Genomic DNA, 19,579 nt, shown 5'->3' with positions numbered 1-19,579 from the left:
ACAATGAATCCACATGGATCTGTAACAGCTGTAAACATCCTTTTACCTGCATTAAGAAAATCTTGTGTAGGCGTCTGACTGGTTGATATACACAACATAGACAGTCTGCTATTTCAAAATTTTGTATTAATCAGCAATTTGAGACTTCAGGATTTTGACCCATTCATGGAATTCTACACTAACGTGCAATGAAAAATGAACAGTGCAGGGGTGTCCAACCTGCAGCCCAAGATGTCTATGAATGCGGCCCAACACAAAATAATAAACTTACTTAAAGCGGAGGTTCACACAAAAATTGAACCTCCGCTTTTCGGAACCCTCCCCCCCTCTGGTGTCACATTTGGCACCTTTCAGGGGGGTGCAGATACCTGTCTAAGACAGGTATTTGCACCCACTTCTGGCATAGACTCCCTCCCACGGGAGTCTATGCCTCTTCCTGTCCCCCTGCACTGCCTGCTGGGACACACACGGGTCCCAGGAGATAGCGGGGACCAGTTAGGACGCGCAGAGAATGGCGGGGACAGGTGAGTGTCCTTATTTTAAAAGTCAGCAGCTGCAGTATTTGTAGCTGCTGACTTTAAAAAAAATAATAAATTTGCGGGACTCCCTCTTTAAAAATGTTGATTTTTGTATTGGGGAATTTTTTGTAAAACTATGTTTACACGTAGAAAACACAAGTAGCTGAAGAAATATTTGACAGTGTCTATTTACTGGACTTTTAATACATTTTTTTCTTCCCAAAGAAAAATATCCCACTCACAATCACGCCTTATCCATGTCATCAGTTTTCGGCAGCTCCTATATTTGTGCAACTATTTTCAAGGATGAAGCACCTTGAGAATTCATTGAGAATTGCTACTACATCCAACGATTCATACATTCATACAAAAAAACTGTATCAAATATCCCACTAGTTTTATGTTGCCCTCTTTATTACAATAAAAATAACATTTATTACTCAGATAGGTGCATTAACTATATCAGTGATGGTTAATTTGTGATCTGCCCAACTTATTCTGCTCATCAGCTATCCATATTGTTAGTGTTTTTTATGTGTGGCCCAAGACAATTCCTCTTCTTCCAATGTGGCCCAGGAAGGTCAAAAGGTTGGACACCCCTGCTCTAAAGTGTGTGCTAGCCCTAATCCAAAGCACAGAGTATAATTTCTCTCCTCCCACTGCAGTCTGCATTAGTCACTTCTGACAGTTTATCCTGACACTATAGAGTCTCAGGAGATGGTCCTGCCCCCCCACCCAGAACACAAAAGGTGACTGACAGCTTAAGATGTGCATCTTTCCTTATGACACTGTGTAGAGGGTGGTGTGTCTTTTCCCTGAACTCAAGTCTCAGATTACATTCTGCATTCTGCTCTTTACTGTGCAGAGTGTGGTGTCACATCCCCACCCCCTGCCTGCTGGAGCTGAGAAAAAAAACTTTACTTTGTGTGTTTAGTATTCAGCGAATAGAGGACTGCAGATAAAAAGGTACAACTTATGTAGGAGGACTTGTTTTATCTCTGTATATCGCCTGAGGCCAGTATCTTCACTGGATGTGTGTAAGGGTTTACAATCACTTTCATTTTGTTTTAAATTAGACACGATATCCTTTTTTTCATTACAGAATTGCTAGCACTGTAAATTGTCCTTACTGCTGGAGACTTACTGTTCGTGAACCACAGTCACATTCTTCCCCAGGCTCCACATAACCATTACCGCACTCTGTCACTTCAAACAGCTGCCAAAGTAGAAGAGAGAAAAACAAAATTCACCACTTGCAATGTTAGCAAAGCTAAATGTAAGCTAAATGTAACACATGGGTTCAAGTGATTTCTTTTACACTGGGTGCTATTAATGAAAAATATCATCATTGCTAAAGCTAGCCATACACGTTACAATCTGATTGTACAATCTCTGTGTAATCCCCTTTAGATTTACCAAAGCTATGTAATATGTGGACCAACCTAAATAATGCATTCAAAATATACCACGTAAGGCAGGCCCTTGCACTGCAAAGTTGATGGTAGAGCTAAAGAAGATTGTACTATCAGATTGTAAAGTATATGGTCAGCATTAAACTTGACAGAAAATAAAAGAAAAGCCTTTGTTGAAGCACTTATAATTGTCAATGTTTACCTGTCCAATTTTTTTTTATAGGCAACCATTTTCATCTAGGCCTGGTAGTCTAAAAAGCAAGGAGGAGAAGGCATGCTGCAGACATCATGGAGAAGGTCATGTGACTCAAAAGAACCATTTTGAGGCGCTTTTGATGCGTTTTTTGCGCACTTTTCAGGCGCTTCCTATTAATTTCAATGGAAAGGGGCGCTTTTGAAGTGCTTTTTTTAGCGCTCCAAACATGCTCCAAAGATGCTGCTTGCAGGAGTTTTTTTACTGCCCCGCCAGCGCACTGCCCTAGTATGGAAGCATTCATTGATTTTAATGGAAATAGGTTTTCGCAAGCCTTTCAGATGATTTTTTTAGCGCAAAAGCGCCTGAAAAGCACATCATTGTGAAAGGGGTCTTATAGGTAAGGTTTTCCAAACTGCTCAATCAGCATTCTCCCCAACAAGCCTCAGCTGGTGTCATCTGCAGGTGGAGAGCCACTCTGCCACTGTACTCTAATGCCCCATACACACGATAGGATTTTCCGACAACAAAATCGTGGATTTTTTTCCGAAGGATGTTGGCTCAAACTTGTCTTGCATACACACGGTCACACAAATATTGTCAGAAATTCCAAACGCCAAGAATGCGGTGATGTACAACACATACGACGAGCCGAGAAAATTGAAGTTCAATAGCCAGTGCGGCTCTTCTGCTTGATTCCGAGCATGCGTGGACTTTTGTGCGTCGGACTTATGTACACACGATCGGAATTTCCGACAACAAATATTGTATGGAGCCTACACACGGTCGGACTTTCCGACAACAAGCTCACATCCTACATTTGTTGTCGGAAAATCCTATCGTGTGTACAGGGCATTACGTAAGGCAGTCAGCAAGTGGAAATAAATTATTTGTTTGAAAACAAGGTTGTGTTTGTCATCATGTTTGACAGTTCTCCTAATCAGATTTTTTTTATTTCAATAGCCTTTAAATATAAGACTTGAAAAAAAAAAACTTTCTACGTGACTGATCATCTTTATTTATATTTTTATATATATATATACATATAGTTTAATTGGGAAATTTACCTTTGTTGGCCTATTAAATAGACATGAACCCCCTCCACGGGAAAGAAATTCCTTGAACTCAGCAATACTGCATTTAGAAAATCTCCGTGAATGGTACACACTGAAAACATGAAAAGTAAAGTATATCAGCACAAAAGAGTCACATTTATGAAAATGAGAAAAAACTGATCTAGTCCACGGAAATGTAAAGTGATTTTAAATAGTTTTTTTTTTAATAACAAACATGCCTATACTTGCCTGCTCTGTGAAATGGTTTTGCACAGAGCAACCCCGATCATCCTCTTTAGGGGTCCCCCCCAGCGCTCCAGGCCCCTTCTCTTCATCGGATGCCCCCACGGAGAGCCGCTCCCCTTGGGGGAACCCATGCGGGCTCGCTCCCGAGTACCGCTGTTGTGTCCATTGACACAGATAGCAGCACTCAGCCTCTCCCCCTGCTCCCATGCCACAGATTTTGATTGACTCCTGGCTGGCTCCTTCTGCTATCAATCTGTCCAATAAGGAGAGCGACAGCGGCTAGAGCCGCTGCGCTCATGCACATCGCTGGATCGGATTGGGCTCAGGTAAGAAAAAGGGGGATCTGGAGCAGAGATGCAGCACAGAAGGTTTTTCACCTTAATGCATAGAATTTAAAGTGGTTGTAAACCTTTACATATACCCACTGAAGTGTCTGGCCTCAGGCAATACACAGAGATGAAATAAACTCTCTTACATAGGTGTATCTGTCTATCTGCAGTCTTCTCATCTCTACAGCCATTCAAAGATTTGAATTTTAAAGCTTGTCTGACCATTCAGAAATAAGGGGGCGGAGAGCTGAAGTTAAACTCTGTAGAGCTCAGTAAAGGAGAGCTCTGAGAGCTGATTGGAGGGAAGAGACACCCCCCCCCCCCTCCACATAGCACACAACAATAGAGCTGTGGCTGTCAATCAGCTGGAGGTCCCTCCCCTGTCACAATTTTTCTCTTGGTGTCAGGAAAACTTGTCAGAAGTGACTCATGCTGATAGCAAGGAGGCAGCAGACAGAAATTACACTTAGTGCTCTTAATTGAGACAAGTACACACTATAGAGGGATATGCTTTTTGCTCATATTTCATGTCTGAGGTTTACAACCTTTTTTACTCAAATATGGGCAATACAAAATACAGATTTTTTTTGTATTCCAGTCACATACAGGTGCAGGACAGTAACTATTGGCCAGATCACCTTTTTTCCTTTAAAAAGCATTCAGTACATGCCTGAGTGTTTCCAGAGGGTATGCTTTGCTGTCTCTCTCACCACAAGTGAAAAGTTTGTACATTTCATTATTTTTTTTAAGGACACCTGTACAATAAATCAGCTTGTTGCATATAATCATATATATAAAAAGAATAAAGAAAAGAGGATGCACCAGCCTTGTGCATTATCCTTTGATGTGAATGCCTTTGAATGGTGGCAATCGGTCTGAAAACAACAGGCTCCAGGTGATGAAGGAGAGGGATACCCTCTTCCTCAGAGCCTAGATCATATCTACACCTGATTATGGTTCAAAAACCTCATGTATGGTTTGTAATTTATAGATACACAGGGACTGCCATATTTGTTCATTAGAAATGCAGGCTTTCCTAGTTTTCAGTGCTGCACAATCACTGCTCTTTTGCACAACTTAAGTCTATGAGTTGGCCTGCTTGTTAAAAACTATTTGAATTTAAAAACCCTTTTTTGTGTTAAACAGCATTCACTCAATGTACATTTTAAGTTACATAGACCACAATATACAAGAAATAATTCTTTAAGGACCGGTTCACACTTAAATTGCGCATGAACACAGTCCGCGTTTCTGTGTGATTTAGTGTGGCGCAATCAGGCAGCCCATTTATTTGAATTTGAATCGTGTTGGATCACACAAAAAGTAGTGCATGTACTAATTTTCTAAAATGCACCACAACAAATCTCATGGTACTGAGGTGCCATGTAATCTGGTGCAAGCGAGGCACTGCATTTGCGATCTGCGTTTGGGGTGCCAATAACAGTGTATTGGTACCCGCATCAGAGTGCAAAGGCAGTACAAATGCTCATGGAACGCGCCTTTCCAGCATTGAGTTTTGATGTAAATCGGCCCTTAGAGAAAATCCTTTGAAAGCCTATTGGTATACGCACCCTGTTTCTTCCATAATGCATCCGCCAAAGTTTTCTGCACAGTCACATTCTTCTAAAAGGACAATAAAAAACCATAAGAACTTTCACATTTATAAAAAAAAAGAAAAGAGTATGTTAATCCAAAGTAATTTAAACATCATTTTACAGACCAATATAGCATATCACAAGAAACTGGAAAAAATGAAAAATTTCATGGCTTTTTGTTCATTTTCATCTCTGCAGGTTTCGTGAATCAGTCACTACATGTCCAATCTGAGAAAGTACAGAATGACACTGAATAGATTTTTATTAACCTCCCTGGCAGTATGATTATGTCAGATTTTTGATGCTGAAAGCGGTACATTGTTTTGCATAGAAATTTGGCGTTTTATATTGTAGGCCTGTAATTCTTAGTAATAACACACTTAAATCTGTCCAAACAAGAGTCTAGTAGACATCCCGGGTATGATAAAGTTTGAAACATGAAATCATAAATTATAATATAATAAATAACTATAAATAATTATAACAAATAATAATATAATAATAATAACATTTATTTAATAATTTATTCAAATCAAAAACACAGAAATTTGCTCAGTTGCAGAATTGTCGCTGTCATTACTTTCAGTGTTTGATGGCGAATTTCCCCACAAATCACTATCGCTCAATTCTGCAAGTGGTCTAATTTACTATCGCTGTTTTCTAGGTGGTCCAAAACCACTTTTGATGTAAAGGGACACTTTTTTGGTTGCCATGGACAATCTCAAGTTTCCAGGCAGAAAGAACAGTATATATAATATAAAATTGCATGCAGCCCACTGGACAAAGCACTAGGGACAAAAGGAATGTGAAATGATTTGATACAGTAATCTAATCTGTAAGATTACAGTGTACTGTATGTGTTTTGTGTTTTTCACATTTTGAATTTGGTGCTGGGCTCCGTTCCCGTGCGTTGCGATGATCACAGGGAACAGAGCCCGGCACTGTGATAGATCGAGTGGAGGACACAGCTCGCACACACAGCGGGGAGACGTCGCAGGAACCTGGGGACAAGGTAAGTAACTATGCCTGGATCCTTTGATGCAATCCTGAGTGTGGCTCGGGGTTACCGCTTTTGGTAGTGAAAAGTCACCTCGAGCCACACTCAGGATTACCGCCAGAGAGGTTAAAGAAGAATTCCAAGCATATCGCATACCTGTGGGAACCCCCCTGAAAGCTGTAAATCGCTATAGTAGACATCCCTACTCCAGTAATACCCAATTGCTTCTGGGTCCTGTGCTAAGAAGCTGCCCCTCTGCATTCTGAACACAGTAGGTTGACCACTTGGTATAAACAATATTCAGAGAATGCTATCCATTTTCTCAATGAACGCAGAGTATTCTATGATTGGACGAGGTGGAGAGGCAGGTTGGTAATGTCCCACGATGATGCGCTAGAGCATGAAATGCATTAGGTGGAGCTAAAGTATGCTGAAGTCTTGCTGCTTTGCATGTGGCAGCCATCTTTGTGAGTTTTTGGATACTTGCTTTTTATATTGGTTTGTTGAGCCTAGTTATTAAAATAAATGTTACACTATGGGGTTGTTTTACAACCCCATAGTGTAAATCGACAAATCAACTGTGCATTTTTGTGCTCCAGAGCTTAGTAGATGAGGTAAAGCTTCAATTTGCAAGGTGTACCCAATTGCATGCAAGGAAGATTAAAAAAAACTGCCTTTTTGCTTGCACATGATTGGATGTTGGAAGTCAACAGGACTTCTGCTCATTTACTAAGCTCTGGAGCAACTGCTCCTGCAGAGTGAAATTGCACTTTGCAAAGTGCAGAGTCTACAGTATTTTCTTTTAGTAAATCAAGCATTTTGGCTCTTGTTGTGAGCACTTCTTGTACCCAGGTATACTACATATCTGCTGGCCCTGCAAAGTGACAGACTTACCGATACCATCACCAGAGGGTTACTATCCTTAAAGGGACCGCTCTTGAGAACAAGATTCTGTGATCCATCCTTCTTGAGAAAATATTAAAATGCCTATATGCTGCCTATAATTTAAGCAGCCACATTTTCTGATGAGTGCAGTGTGTGGGTGGTGGTTATCACTATTGAGAAGTGCATAGATGGACTAGAATCATCCTGATATGTATGTTTAAAGGAGACACATCCACATTTTTTATAAGTTTCAAATTTACGTTTTTTTCCCACGGACTGGTCACATGATATATACAGTATCTCACAAAAGTAAGTACACCCCTCATATTTTTGTAAATATTTTATTATATGTTTTCATGTGACAACACTGAAGAAATTACACTTTGCTACAATGTAAAGTAGTGAGTGTACAGCTTGTATAACGGTGTAAATTTGCTGTCCCCTCAAAATAAATCAACACACAGCCATTACTGTCTAAACCGCTGGCAACAAAAATGAGTACACCCCTAAGTGAAAATGTCCAAATTGGGCCAAAAATATTAATATTTTGTGTGCCCACCATTATTTTCCAGCACTGCCTTAACCCTCTTGGGCATGCAGTTCACCAGAGTTCACAGGTTGACACTGGAGTCCTCTTCCACTTCTCCATGACAACATCACAGAGCTGGTGGATGTTAGAGACCTTGCGCTCCTCCACCTTCCGTTTGAGGATGCCCCACAGATGCTCAATAGGGTTTAGGTCTGGAGACATGCTTGGCCTGTCAATCACCTTTACCCTTAGCTTCTTTAGCAAGGCAGTGGTCGTCTTGGAGGTGTGTTTGGGATCGTTATCATGTTGGAATACTGCCCTGCGGCCCAGTCTCTGAAGGGAGGGGGGTCATGCTCTGCTTCAGTATGTCACAGTACATGTTGGCATTCATGGTTCCCTCAATGAACTGTAGCTCCCCAGTGCTGGCAGCACTCATGCAGCCCCAGACCATGACACTCCCACCACAAATGCTTGACTGTAGGCAAGACACACTTGTCTTTGTACTCCTCACCTGGTTGCAGCCACACATGCTTGACACCATCTGAACCAAATAAGTTTATCTTGGTCTCATCAGACCACAGGACATGGTTCCAGTAATCCATGTCCTTAGTCTGCTTGTCTTCAGCAAACTATTTGCGGGCTTTCTTGTGCATCATCTTTAGAAGAGGCTTCCTTCTGGGACGACAGCCATGCAGACCAATTTGATGCAGTGTACGTATGGTCTGAGCACTGACAGGCTGAACCCCCACCCCTTCAACCTCTGCAGCAATGCTGGCAGCACTAACACGTCTATTTCCCAAAGACAACCTCTGGATAAGACACTGAGCATGTGCACTCAACTTCTTTGGTCGACTATTGAGAGGCCTTTTCTGAGTGGAACCTGTCCTGTTAAACCGCTGTATGGTCTTGATCACTGTGCTGCAGCTCAGTTTCAGGGTCTTGGCAATTTTCTTATAGCCTAGGCCATCTTTATGTAGAGCAACAATTCTTTTTTTCAGATTCTCAGAGAGTTCTTTGCCATGAGGTGCCATGTTGAACTTCCAGTGACCAGTATGACAGAGTGAGAGTGATAACACCAAATTCACCACCCCTGCTCCCCATTCACACCTGAGACCTTGTAACACTAACAAGTCACATAACACCGGGGAGGGAAAATGGCTAATTGGGCCTAATTTGGATATTTTCACTTAGGGGTGTACTCACTTATGTTGCCAGCAGTTTAGACATCAATGGCTGTGTGTTGAGTTATTTTGAGAGGACCGCAAATTTACACTGTTATACAAGCAGTACACTCACTACTTTACATTGTAGCAAAGTGTAATTTCTTCAGTGTTGTCACATGAAAAGATAGAATAAAATATTTACAAAAATGTGAGGGGTGTACTCACTTTTGTGAGATACTGTAGATGAACTAATTCATATATTACTTATACACTAATGCTTCATGTTATTTAAAGGGACATATATTATTTACTTGTTTTGCTTTTGAATTGCACATATACCATTCACACATTATTGTCTCGTGTCATTTAAAGAGACAGTAACCATTTATTCACTTGGATTCTTCACTGGATATATTTATGTTTTGTGATATCATTTTTGTTGATTTTATCTATTGCTGTGTTTGAGCGCAGCACTGTTTTTACTATTTTACTGAGAACGTTTGGTTTATTGACCTTTTAGTACTAGCTGCTGTTTTCTTTTCTTTTCTTTTCTGCTAAACGCTGACTTTATATTTTTCACCTATCTGACATTGCCAACTGCTAAAGAGAGAGTTAGTGGAAGGGCATCAAAATTTGGTGCTATGGGGCACCATGGTTTATAGTTACGCTCCTGCATTGCAATCTCATACTCACTTGGTTTCAGCTTTCGAGAAGCTGGTTCCCACTGAATACCGAGGTTTTGTGCTAAGCTCTGTGCCAGCTGCTGTGCCATGGCCATCAGGAAACCATACTGCAGAAAAAAAACATGGTAGAACAATTTTTTTGATACAAGACGATTTTAAATCCATTTCCAGCCATACCACATTTTTTCATCTTTCTGATATTCTTGGCAAGCTGCATCACATGCTGACTTATAAATCTCATGGAGTTTAGTGTTAAGATATTTCCACCAGAAATCCCAGCTCTGCCCAGCTATGCAGCCTTTATGAAGCCAAATGAGGGTAAAATTCTCCTGTGCAATCAATTATAAGTAATATAGGCAGATAAGTAGGGAGTCCAAGTCTTATATGGTATTTTGTGGCTGTCTGGAAGAGGGTGGAGGGAGGAATTGCTGTGAAGAAATCTTGTTACTGAAGTTTCAGGTAAATATAAGAAGTATAGAAACTACTGCAATTAAAATCTCTTTAACCACTTAAGCTCTAGGTTATCCCACCTTCAGTCCATCATGATTTCTGCTGCCAGGCTCATCCACCTTACAAACCGATCAGTGTCCGCTACCCCTCTCTGCCAATCCCTCCATTGGCTGCCACTCACCCAACAAATTAAATTCAAAATAGTAACAGTAACTTACAAAGCCATCCACAACTCGGCCCTCAGCTACAGTACATCTCTAGCCTAGTCTCAAAATACCAACCAAATCGTTCTCTTCATTCTTCCCAAGACCTCCTACTCTCTAGCTCCCTCATCACCTCCTCCCATCTTCACCTCCAGGACTTTTCTCGAGCCTTTCCCATCCTTTGGAATTCCTTACCCCAATCTATCTATCTCCATCTCTATGCATTTTTAGGTGATCCCTGAAAACTTTTCTCTTCAGAGAAGTCTATCATGCCTCCACCTATCAAGTGTACTTTTATTTTCTTCATCAGCTCATCCCCACAGTTATTACCTTTTGTATCACTTGACCCTACCTTCTAGATTGTAAGCTCTAGCGGGGCTCTCTGATTCCAATCCTCATGTATTGAATTGTATAGTAACTGTACTGTCTGCCCTATATAATAATAATAATGACCAGGACATTTTTTGCTAATCGTCACTGTGCTAATATTAACTGGCAATTGCGCGGTCATGCAACACTGTGCACATTTTCTTCACACAAATAGAGCTTTCTTTTGGTGGTATTTGATCACCACTGAGTTTTTTTGTTTTTTATTATAATAAATAAATAAAATAAAAAAACAAAATTTTTTACTTTCTGCTATAAAACATGTCAAATAAAAAAAAACTAATTTCTTGATAAGTTTAGACCAAAATGTATTTTGCTACATGTCTTTGAAAAAAAAATCCCAATAAGTGTATATTGGTTTGCATGAAAGTTACAGTGTCTACAAATTATGTTACATACAGTGCCTTGCAAAAGTATCCTTTTTGTTACCTCACAACCTGGAATTAACATGGATTGTTTGAGGATTTGCATCATTTAATTTACAGAACATGCCCACAACTTTGAAGGTGTTTTTGTTTTATTATTGTAAAGCAAACAACAAATAGGACAAAATGACAGAAAAAGTCAATTTGCATAACTATTCACCTCCCTAAAGTCAATATTTTGCGGCTATCACAGCTTCAAGTCACTTTGGATAAGTCTCTATGAGCTTGCCACTTCTTACCACTGGGATTTTTGCAAATTCCTCATTACAAAACTGTTCCAGCTCCCTCAAGTTGGATGGTTTGCACTTGTGAACAGCAATATTTAAGTCTGACCACAGATTTTCTATTGGATTGAGGTCTGGGATTTGACTAGGCCATTCCAACACATTTACATGTTTCCCCTTAAACCACTCAAGTGTTGCTTTAGCATTGTGTTTGGGGTCATTGTCCTGCTGGAAGGTGAACCTCCATCCTAGCCTCAAATCACACACAGAGTGGTACAGGTTTTGCTCAAGAATATCCCTGTATTTAGCACCATTCATCTTTCCCGCAACTCTGACCAGTTTCCCAGTCCCGACTGCTGAAAAACATCCCCACAGCATGATGCTGCCACCACCATGTTTCACTGTGGGGATGGTGTTCTTTGGGTGATGTGATGTGTTGGGTTTGCGCCAGACATAGGGTTTTCTTTGATGGCCAAAAAGTTACATTTTAGTCTCATCAGACCAGAGCACCTTCCTCCATACATTTTGGGAGTCTCCCACGTTACTTTTCGCAAACTCAAAACCTGCCATTTTGCTTTTTGCTGAAAGTAATGGATTTCTTCTGGCCACTCTGACATAAAGCCCGACTCTATGGAGCGTACGGCTTATTGTCGTCCTACGTACAGATACTCCAGTCTCTGCTGTGGAACTCTGCAGCTCCTCCAGGGTTACCTTAGGTCTCTGTGCTGCCTCTCTGATTAATGCCCTCCTTGCCCGGTCCGTAAGTTTTGGTGTGCGGCCGTCTCTTGGCAGGTTTGCTGTTGTGCCATGCTCTTTCCATTTGGTTATGATAGATTTGATGGTGCCTCCTAGGGGTCATCAAAGATTTGAATATTTTTTTATAACCTAACCCTGACTTGTACTTCTCAACAACATTGTCCCTTACTTGTTTGGAGCGTTCCTTGGTCTTCATGGCAGTATTTGGTTAGTGGTGCCTCTTGCTTAGGTGTTGCAGCCTCTGGGGCCTTTCAAAAAGGTGTGTATATGTAATGACAGATCATGTGACACTTAGATTGCACACAGGTGGACATCATTTCACTAATTATGTGACTTCTGAAGGTAATTGGTTGCACCAGAGCTTTTTATGGGCTACATAACAAAGGGGGTGAATACATATGCACATGCCAATTATCTGTTTTTTATTTCTGAAAAATAGTTTTATGTATATCTTTTTCTAATTTTACTTCACCAACTTAAACTATTGAGTTCTGATCCATCACATATAATTCAGATTAAAAAAACATTCAACTAAAGGCTGTAATGTAACAAAATAGGTAAAAAGCCAAGGGGGGGGTGAATACTTTTGGAAGGCACTGTATACTGGAATTATTATTATTATTTTTAATACTAGTAATGGCAGTGATCAGTGACTTAAAATGGGAATGGGAACTGACTAACTGACACTGACATCCCTAGTGACACTAATACACTGATCAGCGCTAATACTATAAACTGTCACTGTACTAATGACACTGCCTGGGAAGGGGTTGAGATCTAGGGCAATCAAAGTGTTAACTGCGTGCCTAACAAAGTGTAATGTATGTAATATGTGCTGCGTTTACTAAGAGGTGTGTTTGTTTTTTTCTCTATGCAGAGAGAATAAAACAGCCACATCGCTGCTCTGTGTACAGAGCCCTGTGTTGTTAGTAAACTTACTGTGATTCCTTAAGCCGATCAGCAGGTCCAGGCCATAAATCATTCCCCGGGACCTGCTGACCGACTTGTGCTGTAACGAATCACAGTATAGATGAGGCAGAGGGCATGCCTACCCGGAAATCCCGGATCACGTACATGTACATGATCTGGCGCAAATCGGCCACTCTACCACAGCTTTTTTATAATGCGATTGTCCACAAGCGTTTAACAAGAACAAGGCAAAAGCCAGCCACTAATAGTTGCATTTTTTTTCACAAGCATACAAGTGTCACTCCCATTGTTATTATTAACACTACTACCATTAAAGCTACCACTACTTCTACTATTACTACTAATAATAGTGCTGCCATTGTAGCCAGCTATTCTGATACAGTCACACTCTGACCACCATTTTTTGTCTCTGACATATGTAGCAGTGATGTTATGTAAAGTGTCATGGTCCATAGCAACCACTCCAAGGTCATTCTTCATACCCATAAGCCCTCTCTAACGCCATCAGCTTGAGATACAGCCACACTCTCACCAACATTTTTTGTCTCAGACATATGCAGCAGTGATCTTATGTAAAGTGTCATGGTCCATAACAACCACTTCAAGGTCATTCTTCATACCCATAAGCCCTCTCTAACGCCATCAGCTTGAGCATATTATAAAAAAGGGTTATAGGAGATGGGGTGTTTTGATGTAGAGGAGGGATTTTGAAAGTTAAGGAATTTAGACACAGGAAGCAATTGAGTAAGATGTTTGCTGCAAGGTGAGTTACAGGGTTTGGGGGTATTAGGTCTGGAGCAGTACATTCAGGACAGGAGATCAGGAACAGTTAGGGGAGCCCACAAGTATTGGCTCAGATGCTTTTTTGATCAACCAGGGCCAGGCTAAGGTAGAGGCAGGAAAGCCTCTCACCTTGGGCAATGTGGTGGGGGAGCACACTTTGTCATATTTACCTTGGAAGCCACAGAACCTTGTGCCTAGTCCTGTCGATAATGTCAAAAGGGCCTTTTGGACAGCTTTATTATTAACTTAGCATTTTCAGTAGAGAAAGGTTTATTAAACATAGCAGCAAGAGGGTTATATAAAAGTTGTTGCTTATGGGAATACATATGCAGCACTCCAAAACAGACATTACTAAAGTTATTGTCACGGACAGAGATCCATATCCACTGAGAGAAGGACTGCTCAGATGATTCAGAAGCATATTAGAAGTTGCGTGAAGACACAGGGGCCCACTAAAATATACTAGATGACACAGGATGCTCTGAGGTGCACTGGAATGATCAGGCTCACAGGGGCACATTGGAGTCACTGGTTGTCACAGGATATTCAGTGGTGTTCCTAGATGTCACAGAATGCTCTAGGGTATACTGGAGTCACAAGCTACACAGGGGAGCACAGGAGTAATTGGATGACACATGGTCTTCTGGGTTGTAATGGAGTCATGGGGCATACAGAGGCACACTGAGGTCACTGGGGCACAAGAGGAGCAGGAGTACAACAAATACTGGTAGCAGAAGAAGAATGAAGAACACAGAGGACTTAAGGCAAGCACAAGGACACAGGTAACAATACTACAGCAGTGGGGTTAATGTAGGCATAATGACTAATTGCTGGAATGCTAAGCCATGTTTCACCTCTCTATTTAAGCCCACACAAAGAGCTGTTTTCTGATTGGCCACTGTGCCAATAAAGAGATAAGAGGTGAGACCTGGAAGTGTCTGTGGCCCCATGGGGAGGGGGGACACAGCGCTAAATCACAGGACAGATGAATGTTACAATTGTGGTGGTAGAATTTATCCTCTGAATGTTTTATAAAAATATTACCTCATTCACTCCAACACCTCTAGGGATCGAGCACACTCCTCCAAAATAGCTCATACTGCTCCTCTTGTAATGGAAATTTCCATTCCTGATGTTAAGAAGATAAACACATATTTATTGCATGAAATAGAAGTTATTTAGATGTCAGAAACTTCAGAATATCTCCTAAACAATAATAAATTTGAATTTCACTTTGCAGTAAAAATAGAATTATTTTTAGGTACATACAAAAGAAGATGTACAGCATCGGCGTGTTGTTTAATATAATTCTGTCTGTACTTGGAGAAGTCATGTAACATCTTCAGGGGGTCAGGGCCGATTGTTATGCGGTCCTTATCGGTCCACGTCTCTACGGCGACCAGAACCACCCGCGTGTTCAGTTGTTCTTTATAAATCTATAAAATGGTAATAGAAATGATCAATGAGACTTTGTTACTATAAAAAAAGGTACTGCTGAGGAGAGTGGAGTGTTGTGCAGATATTATCAAATTATTATATTTATTTGCAGTTATGTATAATGGCAACACAGGAACTTTTCTACACATGTATGCATTTTATAAAAACTGGTCAATTAACAGCCTTGAAAGACTACCAAGGAACAAGTAGTTTAATGAGTGGTGACAGTGCACTAAAGCTAATAGAAGTGGCCATGTGGTGATATCATCATCTACTGAAAAATGCAGGTATGGTACTAGCTACTGTCCAGTCTGTCTGGTCACTGCTGATCTCTTAAAGAAAAAAAAACAGTTAGGTTTAAAGTGGTATTATCTGTTACTGGAATTGGCCAGTTTGTGGGCCCTGTGGTCAACATTAAGATAGTCATAAACATCTGCTGATCCTCAGCAGATCTGGATGACTTTAGTTGATGTGGAAACAAACCTTACTTTTATGAATGATACTGGACAGCCTAGCCAACTGAACTTAGGTGAACATCAGCGGTGCTTTCCCACCAGACTGCATTGATATAAACATAAGACATGTGAGGTTCGTTTTGTTCCGAATTAATATTCGGACACATTTTTTCATTATTCAGAGATTCGGATGTATCCGAATACCCAAATGACAGTGTAAACAAAGTTTACCGAATGCTCCGAATAACGAAACTCAATTTGTCCGAATTTTGGAAATTGGAATTCAAATTTGAATCAAATTTTACATCGAATTCCATTCAAATTCAAACTGTAAACATATTTCTGAAATCAAAGACTGTGGGGTTGATTTACTAAAGGCAAAAAGCAGTTGCCCTCTGCAAGAGCAGTTGCTCCAGAGATTAGTAAATGAGCAGAAGCTCTGCTGACTTCCATCATCCAATCATGTGCAAACAAACATGTACTAAGCTCTGGAGCAAATGCACCCGCAGAGGGCAACTGCCTCTGCAAAGTGCACAGTCTCTTTGCCTTTAGTAAATCAACCCCTGTGTGTGTTATTATTGTACCATTTTGAAATAATGCTCTTTTTGTTAAGCCAAAGAGTCATTGTAATCATTTGATGAAGATTTTCCTTTTATTTGTTCACGTTGCCGCATTTGAATTGAAAAAATATAACATTTTGGCTTCGACCAATTCTACATTTATCAATTTGAAAGTTTTGAATCGAAAAAAATGGGTAAATTCAAAGAAAATTCTGAATACGAATTCCGAATTAAGGAAACTAAATAACTAGATTAATGAATCTAAACAAATTTTTTCGTCATGCACATGTCTAATAAACATGAACATTCAGGCAGTGTACACGTTTTGGAAAGATCTTTCAACAGAAAGGTCTTTTACCGGTCAGACCTTACTCTCACATCTGATATCAATTGACCTTTCCTTTTTGAGTGGACAGGCAGGTTACAGAGGCCAGCACACATTTTGGTGCGTCAAATGTTAGACTTGTTCCTGGGTATATTTGACCCACTGAATCCAAAAAATGGCACCAATTTTTCCCTATTAGCTCTAGTGTTTGAGATACAGCAATGCCGTATATAGTATTCACTCTGGTCACCTGTCAAAAATCAATATATAAATATAGAAAAATAAGTTGGGATAATTTAGGCAACATCATCGTGAAGTAGCCAAAACTTCTATGGTGCTCAATCTGCAAAAATGAAACGATGTGAGTGGTAATATTTATACACCTCCTTATATACGATCATAACTATAATACAGTTAATAAATTACATTTTAGAATCCAATGTAAAAAACACAAATTAGGAAAGAAGTGTTGATCAGCAATCTCTTTTGAAAAATGGACTAAAAATGATATGTATTTGACCATATTTAAGAAACTAGAGCTGATTCAGTCCAGGCAAAGCAATTATCAGAATCAGCACCCCAAATAACCCTAAGAACCGGTCTAAAAAGAAAGGCATCAAGAAAAAAGATTTTTGTTGGGCTGTGAATTGCTTCCATTTTTGGGCTCTGAAATTGAATTCACGGGTGTTTGCACAGTTGCTACAGTCATTACACTAGGCCTAGGGTCTCACGTTTCCTGCTGCATTACCCGGTTAGTTTACATTACAGATAATGAAAGAGCCTTTTTAAGAATCCTCTGAAGTAATAGTGAGACTCCAAGGTCTTGTTGCAACTACATGTGAAAGATCTTGATACCAGAACACTGAGAAATAACATGTGCCAAAGGGTGATTCAGATCACATTTTACATTTACCTTCAATATTGGTTTTGGGAGTGCACAATTAAAGCAGTATTAAACCCAAAAAGCAAACATATATTGTACCAATTCTTTCAATTCTTAAATGTGATGGCTGCATTCGTTTTCTTCCTTCTCCCTGCTTTCCCAGGCTTGGCTGAGAACAGCGGAAGCTATTGGCTCCTACTGCTGTCAGTCAAATCCTGTAAGGAGGGAGCTGAACGGGGACCGAGCCTTGATGTCTGTGTCTGCAGACACAGGCAGGGAGGCTCAGGAGTTCAGGAGTGAGCCCGCAGGTATGCCACCATAGGAAGCAGCTTCCTATAGTGGCACACTGAGAAGAGGAGGAGCCAGGATCACTGGCGTTGAACCCAAGAAGAGGAGGATCGGGACCGCTATGTGCAAATTTTTTGCACAGAGCAGGTAAGTATAGACCTGTTTGTTATTTAAAAATAAAAATAGCATTTACATTCACTTTAGCATAAGTCAATAAACGTATAACTAAAGTGCTCATCTGATAAATCAGCCAGGCAACACTGTATCAGAGCAATTATACTTGTCTAATCTTTGCCTCCATCTTATTAGTACTCTTTAAAAAAAATATTGCTTCTTTTCATCCTACTGATCTAATTTTCTCCTTTAGATTGTTTATAAAAGTGACTATAGAGCTTAAAACACTAGTGTAAGTGTCTAAGACAGGGCCGTCTTTAATATTGATTGGACCCTGGGCAAAAATATTCTCCCCCCCCCCCCCATTTAATTTCACTCTCCGCCCGCTCTGAGACATACAATAAATAGCAGCTAGACTTAAAATCAGTTTACTATATCAGATCAGGCAGCAATTGCGATTGGTTGCCAGCGGTTACAGCATATCATTACTGCTTACTAACTGGTTGCTAGAGGTTCACATTACGGCTCACTGATTAGTTGCTAGAGGTTACAGCAAATGATTTCTGCTTGTAAATTGGTTGCTAGAGATACTGTACAGTATTACTGCTCGCTGATTGGTTGCTAGAGGTTACAGCACATCATCTCCTCACTGCAGGGGGGCATGATATACATATGAATGCCGCTTTTATTTACATATCAATGCTGCCGGCCGCAGCCATTTACTTATGAATGCCTGTTATTTACATGTAAACACAGGGTTAGCAGGTGAGTCATCTGTACACAACAATAAAGCAGAGCTGTGCAGCATTAGTACCAGCACTTCACACTGAGATATTGGGACGCAGCACAGGACTCAAACTTCAAACGACAAGGGAATTTAACTTGGGATAGTTGGCAAGTATGAGGCAGCTGCTTTGGGCCCCACAACAATGACAGGGCCCAGGACAGCTGCCCATTTTGCCCTGCCTTAAAGACGGCCCTGGTCTAAGACATGCTTACCTGATTCACCTTATGGGATCGAGGCATCTTTATGTGTCTAGAAAATCTACCAAACCAAGGCAGACATCTCCTAGCCAGGTACATGAACCATATTAGATTTTTTTCTGAGCTGTTGTTTTCCCATCCCTAGGCATATCTGCTAATCTCTCCCCCTCCCTTTCCATAAACACTAGTATGCACGCATGTCCAATATAAGTGAGTGAGTTTGTAGCAAGATCCTTCATTAGTCATTCATCTTTTTCAATTTTGTATGTGTTTTCGTGCTTGAGTTTATTCACTTTTACATATTTTCATTAGTTAATATTAATGTATTTGCATACAGTTACTGTTAAGTTTAGCACATTGCACATTATTATGACTATTCGCTGCTAGTGTACATAAAGCCATAGGATTACTGTGTTTTTACTTGTAGGTTATAAGCTAATAAGAGTTTATTCAAAACCTGTGCTCAGAGCACACTTACAAATACAACATGATAACGGAATACTGTGTACTCACCTTTCCATAATTTTCCTTTTCTGGTGCATCTCCATGGCAGCATACAATGGGTTGTGGCTTTGTCCCCATCGCCATGATGTGCCAGGAAAACTAAAAAATTGTATGATCACCTTTCTGGAATTTTCATCTCCTGGTGTATCTTCATAGAAGCAACCCATTGTATGCTGCCATGCTGTGCCATGAAAAGTGATTTGTTCACATCCCACAGTGTATGGCAGACTTTCCAAAAGTCTTTCTCCACACCAAAAATAAAGACA

The 19,579-nt window shown here is 40.4% G+C and overlaps 1 protein-coding gene across 5 annotated transcripts in view; it reads right to left on the bottom strand.

The window, feature by feature from the left end:
* The window catches only part of ADAM23 (ADAM metallopeptidase domain 23), a 339,892-nt gene that overhangs the window by 94,217 nt on the left and 226,096 nt on the right, over positions 1 to 19,579 (bottom strand). For 3 of the 5 annotated variants that reach the window (XM_073633382.1, XM_073633381.1, XM_073633384.1), the window contains exons 11-16: positions 15,033 to 15,199; positions 14,808 to 14,892; positions 9,616 to 9,712; positions 5,325 to 5,376; positions 3,191 to 3,290; positions 1,663 to 1,734 (exon numbers count right to left, since the gene is read on the bottom strand). In XM_073633382.1, coding sequence (XP_073489483.1) covers positions 1,663 to 1,734; positions 3,191 to 3,290; positions 5,325 to 5,376; positions 9,616 to 9,712; positions 14,808 to 14,892; positions 15,033 to 15,199 — 573 coding nt within the window. The remainder of the gene's footprint in view (positions 1 to 1,662; positions 1,735 to 3,190; positions 3,291 to 5,324; positions 5,377 to 9,615; positions 9,713 to 14,807; positions 14,893 to 15,032; positions 15,200 to 19,579) is intronic. The other 2 variants (XM_073633385.1, XM_073633383.1) reach the window with 1 other exon arrangement.

Source organism: Aquarana catesbeiana, linkage group LG06 (genome assembly GCF_042186555.1).
Source record: "Aquarana catesbeiana isolate 2022-GZ linkage group LG06, ASM4218655v1, whole genome shotgun sequence".
Classification (NCBI taxonomy): domain Eukaryota; kingdom Metazoa; phylum Chordata; class Amphibia; order Anura; family Ranidae; genus Aquarana; species Aquarana catesbeiana.
The sequence above is the reverse complement of the archived record's forward strand: the minus strand, read 5'-3'. Positions and strand labels throughout refer to the sequence as shown.